Here is a 16198-nt window from a genome sequence, read left to right on the forward strand (position 1 = left end):
TTTGCCTCAAAAATCACCTCATGGAGGCTGCAATGGGGCCAAAATCGGATCCTGGCCAGGGAATCCCCCCATCCATCAGCCTGAGCAACCTTAGAGCGCTCCCCCTACCATGGAAACTTCCTCTGGCTCTGCCAGTACCAGTGCTACAGACCCAATGCAGGGACCTAGCCATGAGTCATGGAAGCATGCTCATAAGCAAGGCCATAAGTCTTCCTCCAAGTCCAAGAAGGACGTTGCCCTGTCAACGAGTTCCAGCCATGGAGGAACGAATTGTTCCAAGGCTCACAAGAGTGACAAAAGGTAGGCAGGAAGCACAGATTTGGAATCCCCTTAGTGGAATACAGATAAGGATCATGCATCTCAAAGAACCTCCAGTTACAGGTAAGTAGCCTGCCCTTTTCATTCTTAGAAAATATAAGGTAGGGGATTAGTTGGATGGAGAGAGGAGTAGAAGCGTTGGTGAGTTCCAGAGAAAAAGAGGGAGAAAAGACGGTTACTTACCTTTGTAACTGTTGTTCTTCGAGATGTGTTGCTCATATCCATTCCAGTTAGGGTGTGCGCGCGCCGCGTGCACGTTCGTCGGGAAAACTTTTACCCTAGCAACCCAGTCGGGTCGGCTGGGCGCCCCCTGGAGTGGCGCCGCCATGGCGCCCAATATATATCCCAGCCGACCCGGCCACCCTTCAGTTCCTTCTTGCCGGCTACTCCGACAGTGGGGAAGGAGGGTGGGTTTGGAATGGATATGAGCAACACATCTCGAAGAACAACAGTTACAAAGGTAAGTAACCGTCTTTTCTTCTTCGAGTGATTGCTCATATGCATTCCAGTTAGGTGATTCCCAAGCCTTACCTAGGCGGTGGGGTCGGAGCGAGATGTGGCGGTATTTAAAACTGCTACGCCAAAGGCCGCATCATCTCTAGATTGTCTGACTAACGCATAGTGATCGGTGAAAGTGTGTACCGATGACCAGGTCGCCGCACGACATATCTCCTGAATAGGCACGTGCGCCAGGAAGGCCGCTGATGTCGCCTGGGCTCTTGTGGAGTGTGCTGTGAGGTGGCCAGATGGGACACGAGCCAAGTCGTAGCATGTGCGGATGCAAGCAGTCACCCAGGAGGAGATCCTCTGAGAGGATATAGGTTGTCCCCTCATGCGTTCTGCAATCGCTACGAAAAGCTGAGGGGACTTCCGAAACCCCTTGGTTCTCTCGATGTAGAAGGCAAGCGCTCTACGTACATCCAAGGAGTGTAGATGTTGCTCCCGCCGAGAAGAGTGTGGTTTCGGAAAGAAGACGGGAAGGAAGATGTCCTGGTTGGTATGAAAGGTGGACACCACCTTAGGGAGGAACGCCGGGTGGGGTCGTAGATGTACCTTGTCCTTATGGAAGACGGTGTAAGGTGGGTCCACTGTGAGAGCTTTCAGCTCTGAGACCCGTCTGGCCGATGTAATGGCCACCAGGAAAGCTGTCTTCCATGATAGGTGTGTGAGCGAGCATGTCGCCAGTGGCTCGAATGGTGGGAGCATGAGCCTGTTCAGGACTAAGTTAAGGTCCCACGTAGGGGCAGGGCGGCGTACAGGCGGGTATAGTCGCTCCAGTCCTTTAAGAAATCTGGCGACTAGCGGATGAGAAAATATGGAGCGGCCACCTTCACCTGGCCGGAAGGCTGAAATGGCCGCTAAGTGCACCTTTAAGGAGGAAGTTGCCAGGTCCTGCTGTTTAAGGTACCAGAGGTAGTCGAGGATTGTGGAAACTGGGGACTGCGTGGGGTTCACCCCTTGGGAAGCGCACCAGCAAGAGAAGCGTTTCCATTTGGCCCTGTACGTAGAGCGAGTGGAGGGCTTCCTGCTGTTAAGCAGTATATGTTGGACCGGCGTAGAGCAGCTGAGCTCTGCCGAGCTCAGCCATGTAGGAGCCACGCCGTGAGATGAAGGGCTCGCAGGTCCGGGTGGTGAAGCGTGCCATGATCCTGGGTAATTAGGTCTGGATGGAGAGGAAGGTGAATTGGGGGGTCCACAGATAGGTTCATCAAGGTGGTGAACCAGTGTTGTCTGGGCCACGCAGGTGCGATCAGTATCAGGTGAGCCTTGTCTCTGCGCAACTTCAAGAGGACCTTGTGCACCAGGGGGAACGGAGGGAAGGCATACAGGAGATGGCGGGTCCACGGCAGGAGAAATGCATCCGTGATCGACCCCGGGGAGAGACCTTGAAAGGAGCAAAACTCCTGGCACTTCCTGTTGGACCTGGTTGCAAAGAGGTCTATGCGGGGAAACCCCCACCTCTGGAAGATGGAATGGATGACGTCTGGTCTGATCGACCATTCGTGGCAGAGAAAGGATCGGCTGAGGTTGTCCGCCAGCGTGTTCTCGACCCCTGGGAGAAAGGATGCCACTGGGTCTATCGAGTGGGCTATACAGAAGTCCCAGAGTCGAATGGCCTCTTGGCACAGTGGAGATGACCGGGTTCCCCCCTGTTTGTTGATATAATACATGGCCGTTGTGTTGTCCGTGAGTACGGAAACACAACGGCCTTGGAGGTGACGGAGAAATGCCTGGCAGGCAAGGCGGACTGCCCTTAGCTCCCGGACATTTATGTGGAGTGACAGCTCGAGGGTCGACCACAGGCCCTGGGTGCGCAGGTTTCCTAAGTGAGCTCCCCAACCCAGGGATGACGCATCGGTTGTTAGAGTCACCGATGGCTGTTGCGGATGGAATGGCATCCCCGCGCATACCAACGATGGGGTCAGCCACCAGTCGAGGGAGCGGAGAGGATCGGGGGGCACCGTCACTAACACATCCGGGTGGTCTCTGCTTGGTCGGTATACTGAGTGAAGCCACGTTTGGAGGGGCCTCATTCTGAGTCTGGCATGCTTTGTCACGTACGTGCAAGCGGCCATGTGACCGAGGAGTGTGAGACATGTCCGAGCCGAGGTGAGAGGGGATGCTTGCAAGCTCCGGATGATCGCCCCGATCGCCTGGAAACGAGGTTGAGGTAAGAAGGCCCTGGCCTGAATAGAGTCCAGGGTCGCACCTATGAAGTCCAACCTCTGTGTTGGAACTAGGTTGGACTTCTCGATGTTGACCAGCAGTCCCAGTCGGGAAAAGAGGTCCGTGGCAGCCTCTACATGTCGTCGTACCTGCGACTGGGAGGAACCTTTCAGGAGCCAGTCGTCTAGGTACGGGAAGACGTGGATTTTCCGCCGACGGAGGTAGGCGGCCACGACGGCCATGCACTTGGTGAACACCCTCGGGGCTGTCGAGAGACCGAATGGTAGAACCGTGAACTGGAAGTGTTGATGTGTGACCGTGAAGCGGAGGTACTTCCTGTGCGGTGGGAAGATGGCAATATGGAAGTACGCGTCTTTCATGTCGAGGGCGGCGTACCAGTCTCCAGGATCCAGGGATGGGATAATGGTTCCCAGGGAGATCATACGGAACTTCAACTTGAGCATCCACTTGTTGAGGCCCCGAAGGTCTAGGATGGGTCTGAGACCTCCCTTGGATTTGGGGATCAGGAAATAACGGGAGTAGAATCCCTTGCCTCTCTCGGCTAGAGGTACTTCCTCTATGGCCCCCGCCGCCAGGAGGGAGCGAACCTCCTGTAGAAGGGTTTGCTCGTGAGAGGGGTCCCTGAAGAGGGACTGGGAAGGGGGGCGGGAAGGGGGTGAAGAAGCAAATTGTAGATGGTATCCATGCTTCACTGTGCGTAGCACCCAACGGTCTGACGTTACTTGGGACCACGCTGGGAGGAAGCGGGAGAGGCGGTTGTAGAAAGTAGGGAAAGGATCCTGAATTGAGACTGATAAGCCGTCCCCGGGCGCACCTTCAAAAGCCGGACTTGGGGCCCGGTTGCGACTTGGAAGGCCCTTGGTTCTGGCCTCCCTGGGAGCTGGGTTGGCGTCTGCGTCCCCCGCGTCCACGCCGTCTATTGAGGTCTTGCCTCTGACGGGGTGGGAAGTATGGGCGCCGTGTTTGGGGCCTGAAGGGTCTGCGCTGGGTGGACGGGGTATGCATCCCTAATGAGCGAATAATGACCCTATTGTCTTTTAGGTTTTGCAATTTTGAGTCCGTCTTCTCAGAGAACAAGCCTTTCCCGTCAAAGGGTAGGTCTTGGATCGTGTATTGCAGCTCCGGAGGTAGTGTGGATGCTTGAAGCCAAGAGATGCGCCGCATTGTTACTCCGGACGCAATGGTTCTGGCTGCCGAATCAGCTGCATCGAGGGAGGCCTGGAGGGTAGTCCTGGCCACCTTCTTACCTTCCTCCAGGAATGCATTGAATTCTGGGCGTGAGTCGTGGGGGAGCAGTTCCGCGAACTTGCCCACCTCCACCCATATGTTGTGGTTATAACGCCCTAAAAGGGCCTGCTGGTTGGCCACACGGAGTTGCAAGGCCCCTGCTGAGTAGACCTTGCGACCCATGAGGTCCATGCGCTTGGCCTCTTTGGACTTGGGGGCCGGTGCCTGTTGTCCATGACGCTCCCTGTCATTGACCGACTGGGCCACGAGGGATGAGGGGGGAGGGTGTACATAGAGGTATTCGTACCCCCGAGAGGGTACCATGTACTTCCTCTCCACTCCCTTAGCTGTCGGAGGGATGGAGGCCGGTGACTGCCACAGGTTTTCGGTGGTAGATTGAATAGTCCGTATAAACGGCAGAGCTACCCGGGTAGGGGCATCTGCCGATAGTATGCTCACCACCGGGTCCTGAACCTCCGAGACTTCCTCCACGGGGAGGTTGATATTAAGTGCTACCCTACGGAGGAGGTCCTGGTGGGCCCTGAGATCTATTGGTGGAGGTCCCGATGTTGAAGTCCCCGCCACTGCCTCGTCTGGCGAGGAGGAGGAGGAGACACCGGGGATGATGTCCTCCTGTGCGGTGTCTCGCTGTTCCTCTGTTTCCAGCTCGTGACAGCCCGGTGAGTCTGGACGTGGCTGTTTGTCCGACTCAATCGCGGGAGGTCGGGAAACAGTGGCCTCTGGCACCCGATGCTCTGCGGTAGCGGGACGCGGCTGAGGTAGGGGGGCACCCTGGGTCTGTTGGTAAGCCCATGGTGTCCAGAAGCCCCACTGTTGGGCACTCGTGTCCTGTGTATGTGGGTCTTGAAACTCGCCCAGCGGTACTTCAGGTTCGTAATAACTACCCGCATGGGAGGATGCCGACGTGGCTCTTGATGGCCACGGTGGTGCTGCAAAGGTCGGTGCCGCGGTGCCGACCGACCTCACACCTCTGGATACCGGCGACCGGTGCTGGTATTGGTGGGGAGAGCGAGACCGGGACCTGCGACCGGCTCGGTGCCGGGAGGTCGACCGGGATCGCGAGCGCCGTTGTCTGGATCTGCTCCTGTAGGCGCGGTGCTCCCTGCGGTGCCGTGAGCTGGATCGGTGCCGGGAGTACTCAGTTGACGCACGTGACGTCGACCGGTGCCGGGAGCCTGACCGGTGCCGGGAGCCGGAGCGGTGCCTGGAGCCGGAGCGGTGCCGGGAGCGTGAGCGGTACCGAGGTGATCGGTGCCGAGAGCTCGACCGGTGCCTGGGTGATCGCCGACGAGGTGATCGGTGCCGGGAGCCCGATCGGTACCGGGATCGGGATCGAGATCGGGACCGACGCCGTGAGTCTGAACGTCGTCTTGAAGCTGAGCGTCTGCCGGATCGCGACCTAGAGCGGTGCCGGTCTGTTACACTGACCGAAGCTGGTCTGGTCAGGGTCGGCTTGCCCATAGAACACAGGACCCGCACCGGCGGTGCCGGGGGTAAGGGCATGGGTGCCTCCGTAATGGCGATCAGCTCCCTCGCCGCGGCAAATGTCTCCGGGGTAGTAGGTGTAGAGAGCTCTACCACTGCGTGTACCGGGGAGCTACCAGGTGCCGGACTCGACGGACCTCTCGGGGCCGGAGTCGACGGTACCGGCTTGGGCGGTGCCGCGGCTGGTATCGGTGCCGGGCCATCCGCTGTCTTCGCAGGGTCTGGCTGCGGGGCGGCTGATGGCGAGACGGTTTGTGCCTTCGCCGCCTTTGGTCTCGGGGAGGTGGAGCGGCCTTGGCTCGGCTTCGGTGCCGCCTTCTTGGAGGAGGTACTCGGTGCCGCGGTGCCCTTGCTCACCGGCTTGCTTGCGCTCTGAGCCGAGGGCGAAGGTGTCAAGGCCGCTTCCATTAGGAGCTGTCTTAATCTAATGTCCCGCTCCTTTTTGGTCCTTGGCTTAAAGGACTTGCAGATTGAGCACTTAGCAGTTAAGTGCGACTCCCCTAGGCATTTTAAGCAGGAGTCATGAGGGTCTCCCACAGGCATAGGTTTATGGCAAGCCGCACAGGGCTTGAAACCTGATGAGCCGGGCATGGGCTCCGGCTCCCCGTGTGGGGGGAGGGGAGGGGGGGGTACCCCGATCCCCTCGTTACCACTAAAAACTAAACTAAAGCACTAAACTACTAACTATTGACAACTATAAACTATCTATATACAATGAGTAACTATATACCACGAAAGCTAAATGAGCTGCTAGGGAGTGTGGAGTTCAGCGAAGCCGCGCTCCACAGTTCCAACGACCGACACGGGCGGTAAGAAGGAACTGAAGGGTGGCCGGGTCGGCTGGGATATATATTGGGCGCCATGGCGGCGCCACTCCAGGGGGCGCCCAGCCGACCCGACTGGGTTGCTAGGGTAAAAGTTTTCCCGACGAACGTGCACGCGGCGCGCGCACACCCTAACTGGAATGCATATGAGCAATCACTCGAAGAAGAATGAGATTTCTGGGTTTACGTCAGTGGTCAAAATCAAAAGGAAGAATGTAGCAAACTTCTCACCACTCTTGGTGAAGAAATGAATGGAGAAAGAACAGTAACAGTGGTTGGCATTTACACTATTCATCTTCAACTTCCTTTACTAAAAGAAGAAATGCTGAAAGTAGAGTATGACTGAAGTCATATAATAATCTGTATTAGTTAAAAAATCCATGCTGGTTGAACTTGTAAATACCAATAAACAGTTTCTCTTTGATTTATTTAACCTTTTAAGTAAAACCCAATCGATATATTAAAATTCAGAATGAGAAGAGCTCTGGGATTTTGTGATAAAAAGAAAAACCTGGTGAGCTGGAGTAATCTTGCTCCTCTCACCCATCCAATTTTGCCCTAAGCTTCAGCACACAAGCTTCAGAGATTTTTTTATGTCAATTTCCTATAGTTTTGTTTTTTCACATACTATGTAAGTATGTAATCAATCAATCAATCCAGGCTTTTACTGACTGTCCGATGAGACATAAAAAACAAGTAAAGAGCCAGGTTTTTTTTAATTGGAATAAAATTAGATGCCTTTCCAAAGGGTCTTTCTGAGCTCAGCATTTTGAAATCTCATATAGAATACTATAGTTCTTAAAAATATTACATCGAGAATTCTCAGAGCACATCTGAAAATTTTGCTACAGTCCTAGAGTCTTAAAATTTCACTTGTCTTCCAAGAGATGAGTGTCTTTCTCAGGATCTCACTGTTTCATGGAATTCACCCTCTGAGGCAGGACAGTTTTAAAGCTCCAGGCCAATTCACTTTTGTTTTCCTCTAAGGACCCTTATATAAATATTTGGATTTTGGCACAGTGCTTTCTCTTTATTATTAAAGTGAAATATTTACTGTGACTGTACTGAGTGACAGTCTGCTTTATAGTTACATGCAGTAACAGTTCAACAACGGGGACTTACCATTGTAAAATTGCCAAGTCTGTGTTAATGTGGTCTTTCCTCTTTTCTTTCTCCCCTCTCGCAGCAGACACGTATTTGGTATAGGAAGTCTGCTGAGCAGAACAAGCTTCATTTCCCATCTTCAAGGGATTCCCGTTTCACTCCTTCACCAAGCTATATTCCTCACAGTGACAGACCTGCCCTCAATCAAACTAGTGAGCATCTGAACTCAGCTGGTCAAATCAAGCTGCATCGGGCAAATGGTCTTGGTCAGTACCTTGGCATCTCCCAGCAGGACTTGAGAAATGGTGACCAAGGAGACTTCACCCGAAGATCCAGTAGTGCCTCTAGCATTTCATGGTCATTTCAGCGAAGCAAGTCTCTGTTCTGCTTGCCCACAACAAGCTTCTCTCCGGCATCTGACTCCTTTAACTTTAGTGAACCATTCCACAATTTAAATACTGGGTCACCTGTGAACAGGTTAAAAACATGGAGATGCAGTCCCAAGCTTAACATTGAGGACTTGGAGGGGTCACAGGAGACTGATGTTGACACAGGGATGAAGCTGTCCTTCTCAGATCTGTCTGTAGCTTCAGCCTACTCTACCTTTAATGGATTTTGCAATGATTTGGAAGCTACTCTTCCCCCACAAAGGCAAAGTGTCAGTAGATCTAAACAGGCTGTCTCCAGGAGAAGGCCATTGTCAGTCATGTGCAGTACCCTTGAGCTCCCTAGTGGTTCAATTCCATCTCTCTCTGAGTGGTCTTCCAGCTCTTTCTTGTCATCTTCAGCATCCCCCTTAGCATCTCACTGCCAACTCAGACAGTCACCAAGAGCAACCCCTTGTTCTCTGAATGATAGGAAAACACCTGGCAGCATTCATCCAGGCTCTCCAGCCAACGAGGAGGAATTCTACATCTGAGCTTTCTCCATGCTGAACCTTTAAATGTAAATTTCTGCATATGTGAATTACAGCAGTGCATTTCCACCATCTGAGCTGGCAAGTTCCTTGCTTTTTCCTGAGGGGAGGGTGTTACATCACTGTATGCTAAATGTTGTAAAAGGTTCTCACACACCACTGTAATGGGTGCCTCATAAATGTGTACTATAATATCAGGTGAGACTGTGTCCACTGGATTCATGCGGAGGGGATCCTCGATGTGTAGATCTGTCCATAGCTGTGCAGGTAGGGGGTTTGTGCTCAGTGTCCTTCAGCTCTGGAGAAGGGGGTTTGGGAGACTGACCCTTAGCATATAGAGCAGGAAGTGCCCAGAAATGCACATGGTAACCCACCTTCCCCTGTAAAGATGTAAAGATGCTGAAAAGAAAATACAACCTCAAGCTGCATTAACTTTTCTGAGAAGGTCTCTCCACGCTGGCAAACCCTTCCCCACCTCCTTTATGAGGTTCCAGAGGCAGCTATGAAAGAGCAGACCCTAGCAGCATGACTCCAGTGGAGCCAGACAAGGATGCTGAGGGCCCGAGAACCAGTGTAGAGACACAGGCCTCCAGCTGATTCTTTGAGAATCTGCAGACTTGGGGAGAGAATGTCCTCTTTGTTCCACGGGGAAGAAGGAACCCACACCACATTCCCAATCTGATGGACTGGTTTTGGGAAAATGCCATGAGGGGAATTTTGAGGAGCTTTTTTCCCCATCTCCCCTCCTCCCCCCATGTCAAAAGTGTTTTTCATCATATGGGAAGGGAGCAGGGTGATCCACTGTTAAAAATGCACTGCAGCTCCCTATTTTTAGGGGTTTGTTATTTTGGTTGTAAAAAATTCACCTCTTACATAAACATAGTATTGGTGGTCCCAGCCCAATTTCTGTGTGAAACAAATTTCTTGCCAAAGTTGTCTGAATTTTTAATCTATCTAAAGGGAAAAACATGTAGAATTGTACTGGCCTTTTTCTCAAGTTACATTTTTGGCAAGTTGTTACAGTATAATGTGGCAAGCTGTTATTGTGTAATTACTTTTGATATTTTGGAAAAACATTTACATGGAGAAGCTATTAGTCTGAGAAATGGCTAAGTACCTTTATGAGGATTTTTACCATCTATTTCAAATTTTCCTGACAATATATCTCTGTGTTAAACACTACTGACACTGAATGCTGTTCTGGTCAAGGCACTTAGAACATTACCTGGTTTAAAGTAGTGTATACAAATCTGTATTTAATCAATAGACAGGTACAGCTGCAGAAGATCCACTCTGATCAGTCAGTAAATAAAACTAGGGAGGAAAAATGATCTTATGTGTATTACTCAACAGCGTTACTCAGAACAATACTATTCATTTTAAAACAGCCTAAATAAATAGTTACATAAGAGAGTGGAACAGCTCCAAATACCTCCATTCTAACCCCCAACTAAATATACAGTTTATACCATTCTACAAACCATCCTTAAAAAAAATGCAGTCTGGAAGAAATAAATATACAATCATTCTGTTTAAACAAAATTTAAGTTGTAACCCAAATCCACAAAAGGCAGGAAATTGACAGTAAAAACTTGAAGGAATTGGCAGTCAATTCACTGACCCTCCTTTATGCTGTTCGGCATTTTTTGCTTTTTCCCCCCCCACAGTTATAGAGAATAGGGCATCTGCCTCATCTATGAGGTTCCTGCCTGTAGTCAGGTACTGAGACAACATGAACTGTGTGGAAACCTTGTCTTCTGTATTAACTATAAAAATAGGATTTTATTCCAGATCTGGACACCCAGCTGAATATCAGCACTTTCCCCACCACTACCACCCAGAGCTGTTTGGGTTCACTCCAACTTTTGATAAATGACCCTGTTCAGAGATGCTTGGAAGCAGAAACAGCGTGAATGAGGGATTTAACATGGTGTTTGAATGTTTACCAACTATCAGCCTGCTCCAAAGCCCATCAAACTCAATGGGAGTCTTGGGGTTTAGGTCAGCCTTTAGGGTATGTCTAAAAAACCTGCAACATCGAGTCTCAGAGTCTGGGTCAGCTGACTCAGTCTGTGGAGCTAAAAATTGCAGTGTAAACATTCAGACTTCAGTTGGAGCCCAGGCTCTGCGACTCGATGCTGCAGGGTCCTTTGCAGGGTCTCAGAACTGTTGAAGCACAGTAGGCAGGTTATTCGCCACTGTCATGGGCTATATGTAATTATTTACAGCTGGGCAAAATATGTGTAGAATACTACCAGATCAGAATGGTAGCATTTTGCACTCACTTGGCAAATGACTATGCAAGGTGCAAGGCAGTGAAGAATCAGGCCCAATAGGTTTAGCTGGAGGGTTGCGGGGGGAGGGGGAACTATGGCCCGTGGGCCGGAGCCGTTTTAAGCCAGCCTGCGAGCTCCCACTGGGGAGCAGGGTCTGGGACTTGCCCCACTCTGGTGCTCGGACCCACTACGGCTAGGGTGCTGGCTCGGAGGCCACTCCACATGGCTCCTGGAAGCTGTGGCAGGACCCTGCTCCAGTTTCTAAGCGCTCCAATGGGAGCTGCAGGGGCAGTGCCTGCAGATGGGGCAGCATGCCCAGCTGCCTGGCCACACCTGGCTCCATGTAGGAGCCGGAGAAGGGACATACCATTGCTTCCAGCAGCCGCTTGAGGTAAGCTCCACTCAGAGCCTGCTCCCTTGAGCCTCTCCCCATGCCCCTGCCCCAGTCCTGATCCCCCTCCCACTCTCCAAACCTCTCAACTCCAGCCCAGAGCACCCTCCTGCACCCCAAACTCCTTATCCGCAGCCCCAGCCTTCACTCCCAACCAGAGCCTTCACCCCCTCCCACACTCCAACCCCAATTTTATGAGTATTCATGGCCCACCCTACAATTTCTCTTCCCCGGTGTGGCCCTCAGGCCCACCTCTGGTTTAGACTAATGGCACAATATTCTTCTCTAAAATTTGTGGTGGCACAAAGATAAATGATGAAATAACATTGTGAAGCCATTTTGCCAACACTAGCCACTTTCAGATATGACAATAAACAGGAACAAATTGGTTCAATCTCATCAAAAAAAAGTGTTTCATCATTCATTACTTGGGAAAAAGCATATTCAAAATATTTATAATACTTACAAAAAGTCATCAGAACATGGAATCAAAAGATCTTCAGAGAACTGACTTCAGCTGATATGTCTATTTGTTCCTGGAACCATGTCAGTGTTCCGACTCCTGATGGAAGCTGGAGGGAAGACTTGGAAATATCTGTCAATCTACTGGGTGCCTTATGACTGGAGTTCAGCATAGCTGAATGCAATAGCCTGGCTTTATCAGAAGTATTGTTGCTGTTGAAAGGCTGCAAATTAGCACAATAGCAAATTACCAAGTAGCAGCTAATGTTAATATACGGAATGGGAACATCTAAACTCCAGACTGTATCACGTAAACCAATATAGGAAGGAAGCCAAATTAATTTTAACAGACTCAGAAGAGAGAATTTATATTGTCTCAGATGGTTCTGTTCCAAGTACTTCTACTCTGTTTACTGATATTTAACTAGAAAATAATGTTCTAATTTTTTAAGTTCTGTATGAATAATTCATGGTATGTGTAACAAAATTTTGGAATCACAAAATGCTCCACTGAGAGGAAACAGAATAATATTATTGTACTGAAACCTTTTATGTTATAAAAATAAAAGCCAGCTTTTGAAGAGCGTTTCAATTAAAATAAGTTTCATTAGTTCCCTTTTCTATAATTTAAAAAGGAGTTGAACTTATCCAGATGACTGGAGATGCACAAGGTTCATGCTATGGCATTTTGCTTATGTATCATATAACTTGTTATATTATGAACAGAATCAGTAGAAAATTGCAGATTTCCCCTTAACTTCCTCTCATCTCCCATGCCAGCATGTATTGCTTTTATCAAATAAAATAGAGACAGAAAGTTAATTGTATTTAAACTTCTGTGTATTCATTTATTAAACACAGTGACATCATATTGGTTACTTTAGTGAGGCCTTCCTCAGATTTCAAAAGATCACTGTATCAGACCTAAGCACATCACTTCTGGGCAATGTTGATCAATAGAACAAATATAAAATAAACACAGCCCTAAATACAAGAGATGTCTCTTATTTTAGACTCAGATTTACCTCTGCAAACAGGTCTTATTTCTCTTTTCTTATTGCAAATTATTTATCCCAGTAAAGCTAAAAGACTAACAAAGGATATGAAAAATTCTACATACATGAATCCAACTTAATTTTGTCTCCTGTATTAGAATCACAGAAATGTAGGGCTGGAAGGGACCTTGAGGGGTCATCAGGTCCAGTCCACTGTGTTGAGACAGGCCCAAGTAAACCTAGACCATCCCTGACTGGTGTTTGTCTAACCTGTTCGGAAAAACCTCTAGTGATGGGGATTCCACAAACTCCCTTACAAGCCTATTCCAGTGCTTACCTATCCTTACAGTTAGAATTTTTCCTATTATCTAAATCGCACTTTCTGTAAATTAACCCCATTATTTCTTGTCCTGCTTTCAGTGGATTTGGAGAATAATTGATCGCTGTCCCCTTTATACCAGCCATTAACATATCTGCAGTGGTCCCCACACACACACATTTCTTTTCTCAAGACTGAGCATGCCCAGGTTTTTTAATCTTTCCTCATAGGTCAGGTTTTCTAAATATTGTCGCTCTCTTCTGAAGGCTTACCAGTTTGTCCCAAAGTGTGGTGTCCAGAACGGGACACAATACTTTAGCTGAGGCCTCACTATTGCTGAGTAGAGTGGGACAATTACCTGCCATGTCTTACAGATGACACTCCTGTTAATGCTCACCAGAGTGATATTAGCCTTTTTTTGCAGCTGCATCACATTGTTCACTCATATTCAGTTTGTGTGCCACCATAACCCCCAGATCCTTTCCAGCAGTACTACCACCTAGGCAGTTATTCCACATTTTGTAGCTACGTGTTTGAGGTTTTCTTTCCTAAGAGTAGTATTTATCCCAGTAAAGCTAAATGACTAACAGAGGATATGAAAAATTCTACATACATGAATCCAACTTGTCTCCTGTATTAGAATCATAGAAATGTAGGGCTGGAAGGGACCTTGAGAGGCCTATATTGTCTATATTGAATTTCATCTTGTTTTCAGACCAATTCTCAAATTTGTCAAGCTCATTTTAAATTCTAATCCTGGCTGCCAGAGTGCATGCAGCCCTCTGAGCTTGGTGTTATCTGCAGATTTTATAAGCATTTTATAAGAATAAACTCTACTCCATTGTCTAGATCATTAATGAAAATATTGAATGGTACTGGACCTAGAATAGACCCCATGCAGGCCCCCCACTGGAGGCATACCTCCGGTTTGACAATGAACCATTCATAACTACTCTTTCAGTACAGTCTTTCAACTAGTTTTGCACCCACTTTACAGTAATTTCAGCTAATCACATTTAAGTCTGTTGTCCTTATTCTGCTGTGCTCGCTCCTTCCTTAGAATCATGAAATCTATCATTTCATGATCACGTTCACCTAAATTGACTTCAACCTTCAGATTCGCAACCAATTCCTCCCTGTTGGTCAGAGTGATGACACTTTCTTTAATATGGCCTTCATTTTTTGGTCTTTGTCCCACAATTACACTACGACAGTCTCTTTCTATCCGTCTATAGCCACTCATCATCGTGGGATCAGCGCATCCCGGAATTCCACAGTATACACAAAGATATGTAGGGAGTTTTATTGTATTTTATAGTTTAATATTGTGCCACTGTAGATGTTTTGCATTCTGCTCCGAAGGTACTGAGGTTCATGGTCATCCTGATCTCCTGGGATTGATTTTCAGATCCAGTGTCCTGCACTTTTGAACCTGACATTGGTCCAGAGAAATGTAGCTGTTGTGATCATAGAATAATAGGACTGGAAGGAACCTTGAGAGGTCATCTAGTCCAGTCCCCTGCACGCATGGTTTCGAATAGTTCAGTGGGGTATAATTAGTGTCTGCTGCTATGGTGGAGGAAAGAGAGGATTTCTTTGCTTCTTTCAACACCAGGGCATAGGCTCTCAAGAATTCCTTGTGCCTGATTCTTTCCACCTGCCGGCTCAAATTTTTTTTCCTTCCTGTTTTTACACAGTTCATCAGAGACATAGAGCTCTGTGGCAGCAGTTTGGAGGGAGTGGACACTTTGGTGTTAAAACAGAGATTGGCACCACCATGTTGCGTCATGGACATATGACAAAACTACTGAACTTAGTGATGGACATTGGGGGCTGAGAGGGGTTATGCTGTTCAGTCATTCAATTTTCTGAAAAATTACCACGGACCTCAACTTTTTTACCACGGAAACGTTACTGATCCCTGTGTCAGGGTGCTGATGGCTATGGTTAGTGAGAGGTTATGGTGACTAAGGGCTTGATCCAACTCCATTCCAGCCAGTGGGAGTTTTGTCATTGACCTCAGTGGGAGCAGGATCAGACTCTAACTGGGTTTTCTATTCCATGACCTTTGGTAGGGCGGATTTACCTGCACAGATGTTTTGTAATCTGACTAGGTCCATGAGTTTCTGGGGGATGAGCCATAATTATGGGGGTTTCACAGGATGTATGCAGCACTTTAAATGACTGCAATTGCTCTGATTTACAATGATATAAAAACATTCCCTGCAATTGTAGGTATGTATAATATTGTATGCCACTATCACTTTTTACAATACTATTTACACTACGTTAGTACTGTTGTTAGATTAGAATTAGGGCTGTCAATTAATTGCAGTTAACTCGTGATTAACTCAAAAAAATTAATAACAATTAAAAAATTTAATTGTGATTAATCACACTGTTAAACAATAGAATACCAATCAAAATTTATTAAATATTTTGGATGTTTTTCTACATTTATTGATTTCAGTTACAACACAGAATACAAGGTGTATGGTCTTCAGTTTATATTATTTTTATTACAAGTATTTGCACTGTAAAAATGATATAAGAAAGAGAGTATTTTTCAGTTCATCTCATACAAGTATTGTAGCACAGTCTCTTTGTCGTGAAAGTACAATTTACACATGTAGGGTTTGGGTGGGTTTTTTTACATAACTGCACTCAAAAACAAAACAATGTAAAACTTTAGAGCCTACAGTTCCACTCAGTCCTACTTCTTGTTCAGCCAATCGCTAAGAGAAACAAGTTTGTTTACATTTACGGAGAGAGTGCTGCCCACTTCTTATTCACAATGTCACCTGAAAGAACAGACATTTGTGTGGCACGTTTGTAGCCAGCATTGCAAGGTATTTATGTGCCAGATGTGCTAAACATTCGTATGCCCCTTCATGCTTTGGCCACCATTCCAGAGGACATGCTTACATGCTGATGACGCTCCTTAAAAAACTAATGCGTTAATTAAATTTATGACTCAACTCCTTGGGGGAGAATTGTATGTCTCCTGGTCTGTGTTTTACCTGCATTCTGCCATATATTTCATGTTATAGCAGTCTCAGATGATATTCTAGCATGTTGTTCATTTTAAGAACATTTTCACTGTAGATCTGACAAAACACAAAGAAGGTACCAATGTAAGAGTTCTAAAGATATCTACAGCACACAACCCAAG

The 16198-nt window shown here is 48.0% G+C and overlaps 1 protein-coding gene across 4 annotated transcripts in view; it reads left to right on the top strand.

Annotated features, from left to right (window-relative positions):
• Positions 1–16198, top strand: part of FAM124A (family with sequence similarity 124 member A) — a 155910-nt gene that overhangs the window by 89992 nt on the left and 49720 nt on the right. For 3 of the 4 annotated variants that reach the window (XM_050949082.1, XM_050949053.1, XM_050949063.1), the window contains one exon: positions 7750–10943. The exons of the other annotated variant lie outside the window; for it this stretch is intronic. In XM_050949082.1, the coding sequence (XP_050805039.1) occupies positions 7750–8586 (837 nt within the window). In that variant the 3' untranslated portion in view covers positions 8587–10943. Of the gene's footprint in view, positions 1–7749; positions 10944–16198 lie in introns of those variants that run through there. 4 annotated transcript variants of the gene reach the window in all.

Source organism: Gopherus flavomarginatus, chromosome 1 (assembly GCF_025201925.1).
Source record: "Gopherus flavomarginatus isolate rGopFla2 chromosome 1, rGopFla2.mat.asm, whole genome shotgun sequence".
NCBI classification, from domain to species: Eukaryota; Metazoa; Chordata; order Testudines; family Testudinidae; genus Gopherus; species Gopherus flavomarginatus.